Consider the following 13,542-nt stretch of genomic DNA (forward strand, 5'->3'; position numbering starts at 1 on the left):
TGTGTAAAGCACAATGTCGTCTAGAGGTGAGTCACTCACTCTAATCACACAGTAAATACTCCTTACCGAGCAACAACGGAGCTCCTTGGGGGATTCAGCTTAAAATGCTCTCTGTATTTCAGCAAGATTAAAAGGAACATTTTTCTGAGCTTCATAAATGGTATAGCAACATCCTCCTTTTCATCAGTTTAGGACCAGAAATAATCACCAGCATGATTCAGAAAAAAATGGGTGTTAGTCAGAAGGTGATTTAGTAGGTGGTCAAGGTGTGCATGTGGGGAAATACCAATTTTAAAAGTAAAATAAAAAAGGAAGTTAGAATGAACCAATTTCTTTGAAAATTGTGTGAACTTCATGTATGCGCCTGCATTCTTTGCATGGACAACTGGTTACAGTGAAAAGAAATCAGTGCCAAACTGATTATTGGCCTGTGCAGGCATGAGACTCACTGAGTGACCCAGGACCACCTGTTACACAGCACTGTTGTGAGGATAAAACAGGATAATTTCATAAATTCTGCTTCCTTGAAGAAGGAACAGGATACAAATGCAACCAATAAATAAATAGACAGCTGAATGACAAGTTCATCATGAATACAGCGGAAGGTGGGTGGGAGGGGTGGGAGGAAAGGGCTGCTTTTTGTGAACACGTATAACAGCCAAACAACCTTTCCATTTGGCAAGCTGTAGCAAAAATATTTATCCTTTTTGTGAAGACAGGAAAGTCAAGGAATCTGCCACAGTGCAACAAATTGGTGATATAAGAACATCCTCTCCCTGCCTTGCTAACACCCACTCACAACAAGGGCAATGTTTGATTTTGTTTGGTGTAGTGGTTAAGAGTGGCAGAACTCTAATCTGGAGAACCAGGTTTGATTCCCCACTCCTGTGCTTGAAGCTAGCTAGGTGACCTTGGGTAAGTCACAGCTTCTCAGAGCTCTCTCAGCCCTACCCACCTCATAGAGTGATTGTTGTTGTGGGGATAATAATGGCAATAAACCTCTATGAGTGGGCATTAAGTTGTTCTGAAGGGCAGTATATAAATCAAATATTATTATTATTGTCCACAGTGGCATCAGTTCATAGCCAAATCTGACTGGCTCCTTAGAATCATAACATGATATGATCCTTGATTGGCTGGGATCTATGGACTTCCTATACAGCATTCTGTGTATTATTTGGCTATGAAAATATTTTCATTTAGGATCAATATACTTTCATATTCTTGTGCGGTTCATTATGGTTGACTTACGTTTGTAAGTTCAGCTCTAAATTAATCTTTGACAACTGCTCCACCCGTGTGAAAATCACACAGTGGATTCCAGGCAAGCTGCACAAGGATCCCTGCCCCCCCACCCACCAATTCTGTTTTTTCCTGGCTTTCTCTGTTTCTCCCTCCACCTCCCTCCTTCCTATTACCTGTTACTAACTGCCTGGGCCTGCTGAAGAGACAGATGCAGCAGAAACACGGCCAGGAGACAATCAGGACAGGCATAGCTTTTTCCTGGTTTGCGCTTGCGCCCTAATGCCTCCTCCACCCACTGGTTTCTTCAGCGGCAAGAAGGTCCAGCCTTCCTTTCTATGGTGGCCTGCAGATGTGCTGCTTCAGCATATACCTTGCAACATGACCTATTAAGCTCTATCCTTTGTATTCATCCCTGTGGTACGACTTTAGGGAGGGTTATTGCACTCTGAATTCCTGCTTGATATCTGCAGATTCCTAGGAAACAAGACTAGAGATGGGCATGGAATGAAAAAAACTTAACTGCTCGGTTCATGGTTCGTTAATTTCCACGGAACACAAACTTAATGAACTCACCCAATTTCTGAACCGCTTTGAGGTTCGGGGGGCCACAGGATGGCCCCCTTCATGCTCAGAGAGCCCAAACTCACAGGGGGGTTTCAGTAGGCTCTCCTCCATCCACCCTCCAAGTTTCATGAAGATTGCAATACGGATCTCTGAGTTACAGAGCCCCAAAGCTGGTATCCCCAGGAAAGTCTGGGGGGGTGGTGGTGAAAAGCTAAGACTAGGATGGGGGGGGGAAGAAAGGAAAAAGCCACCCTTTCCCCAAAAACCTCCCCAGTCTCCAGTCAGTAAGAAAAACAAGAAAGCAAGAGAAAAGAAAAGAGGCTTTTCAGTCTCTTTTTCAACAGCCAGAAGTGCAGGCCAAAGATCCAAGTTCCAATCCCTATCCCAACACCACAGCCAGCCACCAAGTCACCAAGCTCTCCTCCATCTCCCACTCTAGAGAAACTGAAACCAGGAATCACATGGCTTCCCCTATTTATAGACAAAGCCAAGAGATTGAACAACACAGGAGCACTCCGGTTGGCAGAAAAACCTGCTTAACATGGTTTTGGAAGGAAGAGATTGGTGTTACCATGGCTGTTGAAGGCCCATCTCCTCAGCTGCCTTGGAGATTCTAACCCTCCCCCCCTTTCCTGGCTGGATAGGCCAGAGTGGGAGCTCTCTAGTTGGCAGGGGCAGCTACCAGTCAAGCCTGGAGGCCTCAGATTGGGGGCAAGCCAAAGACTGCCACCGCCTGGGAGAGGGAGTATTTGGCACCAAAAGTGTCTGAACCAGCAATGGAACGGTGAGAAGGTTGTTGGTTCGGAAAAACGTGGTCCTACAGAACGCATGGTTCTTTGACTACGAACCAGCCGTTCCTAAAAATAAAGAACTACTCCCAAATGTAGTATTTTAAACCCAAACGGACAGTTCCTGGAGCACTTATGCAGATGTACATGTGCAATAGTTCATACTGCAATGTTCATTAACCATCCTGATCTCAGAGATTGGTGGGCTGATGATTTTTTTCCAGTCAAGGCTGCATTTAGATGAAAGGTTTTCGTGTATATAAGTTGAACTACAATTGTTGCAAGTCCTTTTCAATGCCCTGGGAAACTGATTTACATTTGTTATTCTGTACTTTAATCATATTAACCAGAAAATTATATTTAAAAGAATATTCCCTTGGCACATTCCTAGAGTTTATAAACAAACGTTTATAATAACTTCAGCTCTGAAGTTATTACTAAATCAAAAGTCTTACAGTAATTAAAATCAGCTCTATGGTTTTCAGGTTCCAAAGGTTCCTTGAACTTTTGCAAGAAAACTCAAAAGAATGCAAATGAACTGTGGCCTCAGTTTGTTCAGGCTTTGCTTATATGACCACACTTGGCACTTCCTATTTCTACAATCTTGACCTTGTATACAGTCTCTCCAACAAACTCAGCCCTTAAGTCAGTAGTTGGGTACACAGTGACTTGTTTAATTTTTCAAAATATTTCACTTGTGGATGTCCAGGCATGGAAATATCTCATTGCCCAGCACTTATTCCAAGACACCGTCACTAACAGAGAAATGGTTCTTCATTTAGGACCTCACAACACACAGAACGCACATAAATATTTCGCAGCCCAAGTTCATTTCCTTTTTACAAATCTCCTTGGACACCCCCCCCCCGAAGTATATACAGGTGTATATACTTCACCTGTTGTTTGCTCTTTGGGGACAAAGAGCAAAAAACTGTTTCATATTCTGCTTGTGAATGTGCAAGGATCTTTGTTAGCCACTGAGGGAGACAAAATGCTGAACTGGATGCATCCTGGTATGGCAGAGCTTGGCCTGATCCAAGGCGGTCCTTACCAAATCATGTTAATGAGAGCTTATTCCATCTAAAACTCAAAAAGAAAAATAAGAGCCAAATTCAACATGATGCCAGGAATGTGATCAGATCCTCGGACATGAAATTATATCCAATTATATTATGGATATATCCAATACAGAGTGAGCACAACTAAATCAGATGCCTGGACCCCTGAGGAAGGGGAGGGGGTAACTTTGACTACTATTGTCTTGATTTTTTAATGTTCCCCCCTGGGCTGTACTGTACCCATCCCAGCTTAAAACAGTTGGGGCCGTAACACCCTTCTGCAGCACTGTGGCTCTGATCAACATCACCCCATCACTGCTTTCTGCAGCTAAACTACATGCCTGAGTATCTGATCCCAGCTCCCCAGCATCTCATTGCACTTATTTCAAGGTAATACAAATATAGTTCATACCTGTGTGGTTTGAAAATTGGACAGAGTTCACAGTATCAATTTCAAATCCCAAAACCTGAAACATAAAAATAAAAGGAACAATAACTATCAATGGAAATTTCCCTTGACACTTGATAAAATAAAATTCCTATGGCCTGCAGTGTACCTAGCATCTTAGGGCCAAGCTACAATTGACGAATGACACTTGAATAGCAAGTGAACAGACTCACATGTACTCCTGCCTGTTCACTTGCGCTCCACTTGATCACAAGTGATCAAGTGGAGTGCAAGTGAACGGGGAGGAATACATGTGAGTCTGTTCATTTGTTGTTCAAGTGTCATTCGTCACTTGTAGCTTGGCCCTTAGTGTATATTGAAAGTCAAAGTTGGGTAATTAAACAAAATCAAAACTTTTAAAAAACCCTCATGCTATGGGGGAAAAGATAACAGAAAAAAAATAGAACTGTAAATAGAAAACTGGGTTTTACTGTAAGAAGGTCAAGCAAAAATAATCTCCTTTTCCTAAAGATGATGACACTGTGGCTATCATTTAAGGTTAAGAATGTGAGTGCACAATGCTCTGGATTCACCTTATGGAGTGTCACAAAGGAATGTTCATCAGAGCTAAGTCTGGTTTTCAGCATTAATATCTTGCAAGGAAAGGAAGTGAAGACTGCAATAAACAACATTCCTTTGCATGATCCGTCTGCCAAATCCTACAGAATAATAGCACAAAAAGATCCATCCCTGAAAACAGTTGGAGGGGGAGTATAAGAGAGTGTAGCCAAGAAGGAGATATGAGTTATGCATTTTAACATGACTTTTAACAAGGAGTTAATGGATTATATCTGATGTCTGAGCTGTACCACATTTTCATTCACTTTTAAAGTAAGTCTGTGCAAATATCACAGAAAAATCTGACATTTAATATATTTGCTCTCAAATCTCCCTCGGTACGAATAAAATCTTCTCAAAAGAAAAGTTACTATATACAGCACAGTGAGTCATAGGGAGACAATAGTAATGATGCAGAAATAATTGTGTATGATCCATTTTCAGGCAATTTACTGGCAGGTTAATTGAAGCTTTTGCTAGTCACACTGTATAGGGGGGGGGAATATTGTTCCTTCCTTTGGCATAACAGGGTAACCCCTTCATGTAAACTGAAGCCATGTGACCAAGCTGTGCCAGAAACAGGACTCCTGCATGCACACTTACTTATCAGACATTAGCAGACAGCAGGATGTCTGTTTCTTTCATGGCCTGGGGAGAATACATACTGGAGAAATCTGCTGCAACTAATGATACAACTGACTTCTACTCAGGACCAAACTAGACGTCACTGCATCCATGGGTCCAATCTTGTTGTCACCCCCCCCCCAGGCTGTTTCAGCACCCATGGACACCATAGTTTCTAGCCTGACCCTCCGTTTCATAGCTTTGCAACTTTGGCTCTACTAGTGGGAAGATACAGAGACTGTTAGAGGAGTCTTCACACTACTCCTCTGACCAGCTCTCAAAGACAACTGTGTGAATGTGGCCAGTGCAAAGACCCAACCATACAACTACATAATTATGGTAAGAAATAGCCTGGGGCAGTGATATGGCTTCTTTTTTATTACTACCACTTTCAGAAAAGAAAAAAAAGAAGGAGTTATCACTGCAGGGCAATATAGTCACAGACATGAAAGAAATTGATGAACTAGTACTGTACAACAGAATGTCAAACCTGGGAGTTCTGGGTTCAAGCCTCCACTCATGATGCTCAATGGATGACCTTGAGTCACTTACCATATTTATTCAAATGCAAGACTATGGGGTTTTTCCTTTTTGGTATGCCATCAAAAAGGATGTGTGGGGGGTCATCTTATATTTGCATTCAAGTTATAGGTAGTCCAGTAATATCTTTGTGTATAACATTTTTGAGAGGTTGTCTTCCTTTCAAGTATAGTCCCACCCCCTAGACTTTTTCCCCAATTGGTACAAGAAAAAAAACAACAGAAATGTTGGGCACTGTTGAAGAAATTTCCTATGAAATATTTTCTCTATTGGAATCAGTAAAACATATTCTAAGAAAAGGTTTAGTCACCTTCTTTGTTGCTGTACAGATATTTTTAAAAATATGTTCATTGTTTGAATATTAATTATTTTGTCAACAATTAATATGCTATAATGTGTATGGTGCTATTGCACTATGGAAAAGTTTGTGTTTTCAACAGTATTGACTCAGAGCAGAACCACAAGTGACAAAAGGCACAGATTGGGCACTTGTCTGCTTCCCTCAAGTTTTGATGGGAAATGTAGGCAGCTTGGTGGAATGTTGGACAAGTGACAGTTGAAAAGTCCATTGGACAGCAGTCAGAGAGCGAAGCTGCGAGACCAGGATGCCTACATTTCCCATCAAAACTTGAGGGAAGCAGACAAGTGTCCAATCTGTGCCTTTTGTCACTTGTGGTTCTGCTCTATGTTTTCAAATATGCTAACACTCCTATTACAACTGTATGGGGCTACTTCTGTATAGAGAACATGGGAGCAAAAAAACAAAAGAAAATGGATTATCCAGAATGACCCAAGATCAGAAAAGTTGGTTCCATTCAAGCGCCAACGTAATCAATGAGATAAGTCAATCTCAAAGTATGTAAGCTCCATTGATTTCAATAGGATTGAAATATGACTGTCTAGATCATGACCAAATGGATAAAGCTTTTCCATGTGTTTTTTGGAAAAGCTTGAAATATTTAAAATTATTGATATTAATACATTTCTAAAAACTCCATGTGCTATTGACTTTGAGTATAACTTCTTTGCTTGTGACCTCTAATTGCAAGCAATTAAAATACTGTACATCAGCTAAAAGCCTGAGTGGAATTACCAAATAATTATAAAACTGGATCCATATGGTCGTTTCACACAGTTTAATTGAAAAAGAAAGAAGTCAAGCTGGTAATCGTTTGTCACGGTTCACTGAAGCAAACAGTTCCTATAGTCACTGCCTGATGAATGTAGCAAAGGCCACATGAATATTACCAGTGAGGGCCTCATAGGCTTACTGCAGTATGATAAATGTCCTTTAGCCAGGCACTGAACATGCTGCCTGCCCCCCCCCCTTTTATGCACTTTTGAAGTCAATGTGCTCTGAGCAGTACTGTAAGAGGTGTACATTTTATATAATTTTATCTTTTATACAATTTCATGCAAGCTGTATTTTTTCAATTTGAATTTCATCATTTTGAAATTCAGAAAGCATGTGTATCAAGATCTTCAGTGTAACAACAATGAAGATGCACAAACGGGCAGACAGTATCAGAATCTAAAATGCAGACAGTAAACCCTAAATAGAAGCATGTATTAGCAAGTTAAATTTCACTTCTATCTTAAGGATGGTACCACTGAAGGGAAAAAAACCCAGTACATTGAACTGAACTGTTGCTTTGATTAAATAGTCATTAGAAACAAGCATCAAACATTTATTGCAATTTCTAATAGATACAGATAGACAAACAAGTCAGCCACAGTACTTACTGACATTATAATAGCAGGTTTAAATTGCCTCATATATCAGTGTCTGAGTGCAATCCAAAAGGTTTGAAAGTATAAAGAAGGCCTAAATGTGAGTTTAAATATAGTCAGATCAGAATCCACTACACACGAGCAAGCGGAAAGTCCAATCAGGTAGCATGGTGCCATTGGTGATTTTCACTTCCAGCTGTAGCCCACATACCGCTTTAAATCCTCCATTTATCCTCACAACAATTCTGTGAGGTAGGTTAGGCTGAAAGTTTGTGACTGGTCACCTAGCAAGCTTCCATGATAGAGATGGGATTCGAACGTAATACCTAGCTTGTTTTAACAGTCATTACATACTTTAATTTTGGATGCTGGGACATGGCAAACTGTAATGTATCATGGTTTTTAATTGGTTGATGCCTGCATTGCACAATTATTACAGAGTTTCTCTGCTAGGATATCCCAAAATTCTGAAGGGCGTCCAAACACTTCATCCCATTTACTTAAGAGGGTGTGCATCTGAAATGTCTACCTGTTTTATTGGGAGACTAATAATTGTAGGGTAAGGCATGTAGACCCTTTTGAAAGTTACTGTGATTTAAAGCAACAATAGTTACTAGGCACAGCATTTTTTTTCCTATTAAGCAGCAACAACTCAGTATTTGGGACAAAGCATTTTTCCAATGTCAAGACTGTCAAAGAGGATTAATGGGAGAATGTAAATAGTTTTATTGATGTCACATCTACAATCAGGTTTTTTTTTCTTCTAATCTTTTTCCCCAGCCACTTTGAGGGGGGGGGATAGTCATTGCTCACCTGCATATTACTTCATTTAAAATGTATGAACATTTAAAACTTTTCATTCTTAAGCAGAGGCTGGGCTAAAAACTTTCAAATGCAGAAAAGGCACAATTAAATCCCAATCAGGACACTTTAAAAATGACCAGATATCACTTGCAAAGAGGCCAAAAATAGATGACTGTTGGCTATGCAGAGCAACAAGAAAGATTTTGCATCCATTGATGCTTTGTTTCTTGCATGTTCCACACAAGTGAGGGGGGAAATTTTAAATTAGTAGCTGGAAAAGCAGAAAGGAGAAACCCATTACGAAACCATTGTTGGGGATCAAGCATACCTCAGCTGTCATTTAAGATTCAAATCCAAAAGGCAAAAAACACCAAAAACAATAAGAATCTCAATGCACTTTAAAGATGAATGAGTGTATCATGACATAAACCAGAGTCTACTTCATTAGAGACATAATGTAATTTCTAAACATAGCTCTACACACTGACTGTAATTTAGGGTCAATGTAGCAACCATGATTATAGTAAATATGGTTGTTGTGGATTTCGACAATACATTATAGTAACAAGTGTATTGCCTTCGACAATACATTATAGTAACTAGTTTAACTACTACCGGCATATGCAAACACATTATAAACTCATTCCCCATTTTTTTTTCCTTTTGAACCTAAGGCAATTTGTCTTGGATACAAGTATAGTAGGCCTATGTTACAACTCTAGGAAAGAAGGTAGAGGAAGAAACAATCATCACTTTCAACATATTTTAAAAAGCAAGTCGTTCTACACAAACAAAACCAGAAAAATAGAATTTAATAATACAATGAAAATTGGCAAGTTCAAAACATTAACACCTCTAATTGCCAAACCTGTTGCTAGCAAGAGAAATTCTAGAGGAATCTGCTTGACACTATTATACTATAGGTGTTAACTTAGCAAACAAGTCTAAAAAGTTTTGCTATCACTTACTACTACAGCTGTGAATTGTCACTGTATACACCATCTTGTGTATAATTGAGCCTTGAGCATTGACTATTGTTCTTGCATTTCATAGCCATTTAACCTGAACATTTAGATCCCCCTCTTTATACAATGTGTGTTTGCCAATTGAGGCAAACTTTATGCATCTGATGAAGTGGGCTCAGTGAGCTCTGATCCATAGAAGTGTATGTAATAATAAACAGATTAGCCTTTAAGGTAGCACAAGACACCCTTTTGATTTAGCCAGAGGAGTATCACAGGGGTGCACTTTACATCTTGCTTTAGGCAAAGAACCAAAATTCTTCCCTCACTTGCATTCAGAATATATTTAATTAGATCATGCAAATTCACTGAATAGAAATTGGTCATCAAGGACTTCTGCTGTATTATCTGAAGAAAAACTTGCCCAGAAGAAATAAGCAAGCTTTGTCTGAGTCTTCAGTGTCCACTCTGTCCCCCTACAAACTCCACTGAAATATTATAGTGGCAGCATAAAAAGCAGAAACAAAACCATTATGCATTGTTTGCCAGTGCAGCAGAGTACAGCTGTGCTATGCTAGGGAGATTTAGGATTTGGGATGCTGACCGCCTCTAGTTTAGTTTAAGGGTCACAATTCATTTTTGAACATCCTGTCTAAAGGAAAGATGAGCTTGGCAACACTTTACACCCTTGTTATGCTGATTTCATCTCCGATAAACTTTTAAAAGTCAGAGTAATTTGATCAGCAGAATGTAATGGGCAGCATACGTCAACAAATCAAAAGTCAGTCCAACCCAATTTGATTTCTCTTCTTCTCTATTATTTAACACAGTGCATCAGGCTGATATAGTGGAACTACATTGTTCAAGCTTATTTGAGAGAACTGAATACAGTGAGGCACAGAGAACTCATTAAGATTTTGGAGATATATTGTCTGGGTAATAATGCATTACAGTGAATGGGCAATTGTCTTACAGATAAGAAGCAAGGCAACAATAATGCATCACAGTGGGAAGGGGTATTGTATTAGCCGTCGATGAGCTTAGTAGTGGAAACAATGCTGACTCATATATTCCATTATGACCTTGAAGGGATCCTAATAGTTCAAATGTACCTCTCAGTAGGGGTGTTCTCTCCCTCTCCCTCTCTCCCCCCACCCCTCTCTCTCTCACACAGACGCAAATGTACAAACAGTTCTGTGCACCCAAGTGAACTTTAGACTTGTTTTTCTGGAACAGTAACCCACTACTCTACCACATTCAGCTACACGGCAAACTGCTTTTGAAAACTAGGGCAGCTTGAAAAACAGTATGTGTTCAGCATTTGTATTTGCTTCTTGAAGAACAACTGCTCCAAGCACCCAATCCTATACTCCCCGCAATGGTGCTCAAATTCATACTGTCAATTACTCAGCTATATTACTAGCTACAACATTCCAGCAAATACAAACGGAATTTCATAGGAAAAGTTGTGCATTGACAACTTTTCCTTAACAGTAAAGGTTTCAACTTCAGGCTGCTTCCACCCCAAATGGACAGCAGCATGTCCCTGCATTTTTTAGGAGCTTCCACATGGCATTATCCTCATTCTATGCATGAGTTCAGCTTCCCAGTTTAAAATGGATCAAAGGAAAACCTCCTTTGGAAATGAGGAATGGCCATAGGCACAGTTTCTGTGTGGAAGCTCTACCCACAGCCAATAGATGGGGGGGGCAGAGCTTAGCTCTGCCTTCAAGATGGCACAGCTAAGCTCCACACTTCTGTACCAAGGGGACAAGAGAAAGAAGGGAAGGATGAGGCCGGGGATGACAACAAGAGTGCACAGCAACAGGGCATGAGAATGCCATCTTCACTCAAGCAGCAAGAATTAAGTGAATTAACAAACTGCGAAGTGGTACACAAAATCAAATATTTGGGGATAGAGCTCACTGCTAAGAATATAGATTTATTTAAGAATAATTATGAAAAGCTCTGGACTCAAATTGAAAGAGATAGGATAAAATGGAATAAACTACATCTGTCGTGGTTAGGTCGTATTGCTACAATTAAAATGAATGTATTGCCCAGAATGATGTTTTTAATGCAAACAATACCAATTGTGAAAGATAAAAAACAGTTTGAAAAATGGCAGAGGAAAATATCTGAGTTTGTTTGGGCAGGGAAGAAGCCAAGAGTAAAAATGAAAGTCTTATGTGATGCAAAGGAAAGAGGAGGAATGCAGTTACCTGACCTAAGACTTTATCATGAAGCGATATGTTTGGTGTGGATAAAATAATGGGTGTCCTTGACCAATCATAAGTTATTAATGTTGGAAGGATATAATAAATTATTTGGATGGCATGGATATATGTGGTATGAAAAATATAAAATGGATGCAATGTTTCAGCACCACTACCTAAGAAGAAATTTATTGCTAACTTGGCTTAAATACAAGAAACTCATAGAAGAAAAGAAACCACTTTGGATTATACCAGCTGAAGTAATTAACCCAAATTTGGAATACCAGGGAAAGGAATGGCTTACCCTCAAAGAATTATCAATACTAGAAAAGGATGAGTTGAAGCTTAGACGAAATGAGGATTTGCCATTCAAATATGGCTGGTTACAATACAGGCAAATTAAAGCAGGGTGGATTTGATTTAAATCAAACTGATTTAAATCACGATTTAAATCACTAGTCATTAAGGCTTGATTTAAATCATAGTTTTCTACATAAAGACTAATTCTTGCTGGTATAACTTTAATATGCAAGTAGATGCCTGCCTTACCGATAGGTAAAGGAACTTCATTAAAGTATTCCCAAACTGGGTCTCTTTTACGGCCTGCTGCCATTATAGGTTTTTTCCTCCAAGGAAAGAATATGATAAACCTCAAGTCATACACACAAAAGATCCAAAGACTTGTGCAGTATTGTGCTCAAAAAGTTTCACTTTCATTTTGTACTGCTTGCCCCTCCCTCCTCACACTTAGTTTCTTCTTGTGCAGATCTATTCCACTCCAAACAATCAGAAAAATATTGTTTCTATTCACTGAACTTCTTGAAACTTAGCACTGAAGGGGTTGATTCTGTCTTCATAGGTTTGTAGAACAATAGGATTAAGGTCTTTTTCTCAACTCTGTTCATGTTACAACATTTTTGCTGTCAAGAAGAGGCATGTGATCTCTGCTGAGCTGACACAAATTCAGTTTTGAGAACTGCAAAACCAAGCATCTGTGATAATATCTTGTAGGCAGAGAAACTGCCCAATAATCTTACAAAAAGCTCTGGAAGAGCATGACATTGTGAATGGATTAATGGAATTTATTTACCAAAAAAATTAAACATATACAGCCTTATTCTACATAATTAAAAACTAATCTTTATTTCATGATGGAATAACCTTTGGATGGTAATATATTTTCCTCAAAAAGCATTTTATTTAAAAAAATCCAATTTAATTCAAAAAAATCCGATTTAGATAAAAAAAATCCAATTTTTTTGATTTTTTTAAAAAAAATCATTGATTTTTATCCACCCTGAATTAAAGACTTATTTGACTCAGATAAAAGGAAGATAGGCTTTAGAATTAAAAATTCAGACTTGGAAGAGTTATTATCGGGAGATAATAATAAAGCAATATCTAAAATGTATAAGTTGTTATTGAAGTGGTTTACAGAAGATGAAACAGTAAAGGTTCAAATGGTAAAGTGGGCTATAAATTGTAATAAAGAAATAACCATGGAAGCATGGGAACAATTATGGAAAAATACCCTAAAATATCAACTTAGTATTAAAGAGAATGGATATAAAATGTTGTATAGATGGTATTTAACACCGAAAAAACTAGCCATAGCCATCAAACAGTTATCAAACAAATGTTGGAAATGTAAGGAGCATGAAGGTTCTTTGTTTCATATGTGGTGGACTTGCCAAAAGGCTAGAGACTTCTGGTCTAAAATATGTGTTGAAATCTCTTTGATATTACAATATAATGTTGCTAAAAATCCTGAAATGTTATTATTATCTTTACACTTAGAAGAGGTTAATAGAAAGGATAAGACATTGTTATATTATATGTTAGTAGCAGCAAGAATTCTATATGCTCAATATTGGAAAAAAGAAGAAATACCGAATGTTGAAGAATGGACAAGGAAGCTGTTTTACATGGCCGAAATGGATAAAATAACTAGAAATTTGAATGAGCAAGATCCAGAAACTTTTTTGGAGGACTGGAAGAAACTTA

At 38.7% G+C, this 13,542-nt stretch overlaps 1 protein-coding gene across 2 annotated transcripts in view; it reads right to left on the reverse strand.

Annotated features, from left to right (window-relative positions):
- PDXK (pyridoxal kinase) overlaps positions 1-13,542 on the reverse strand; it is a 99,292-nt gene that overhangs the window by 75,403 nt on the left and 10,347 nt on the right. For both annotated transcript variants that reach the window (XR_008596657.1, XM_054973456.1), the window contains exon 2: positions 4,068-4,122. Coding sequence is in view for 1 of the 2 variants with exons in the window: in XM_054973456.1 (XP_054829431.1) it covers positions 4,068-4,122 (55 nt within the window). In the remaining variant the exon portion in view is untranslated. The remainder of the gene's footprint in view (positions 1-4,067; positions 4,123-13,542) is intronic.

The sequence above is a fragment of the Eublepharis macularius genome, chromosome 3 (assembly GCF_028583425.1).
Source record: "Eublepharis macularius isolate TG4126 chromosome 3, MPM_Emac_v1.0, whole genome shotgun sequence".
Lineage (NCBI taxonomy): Eukaryota > Metazoa > Chordata > Lepidosauria > Squamata > Eublepharidae > Eublepharis > Eublepharis macularius.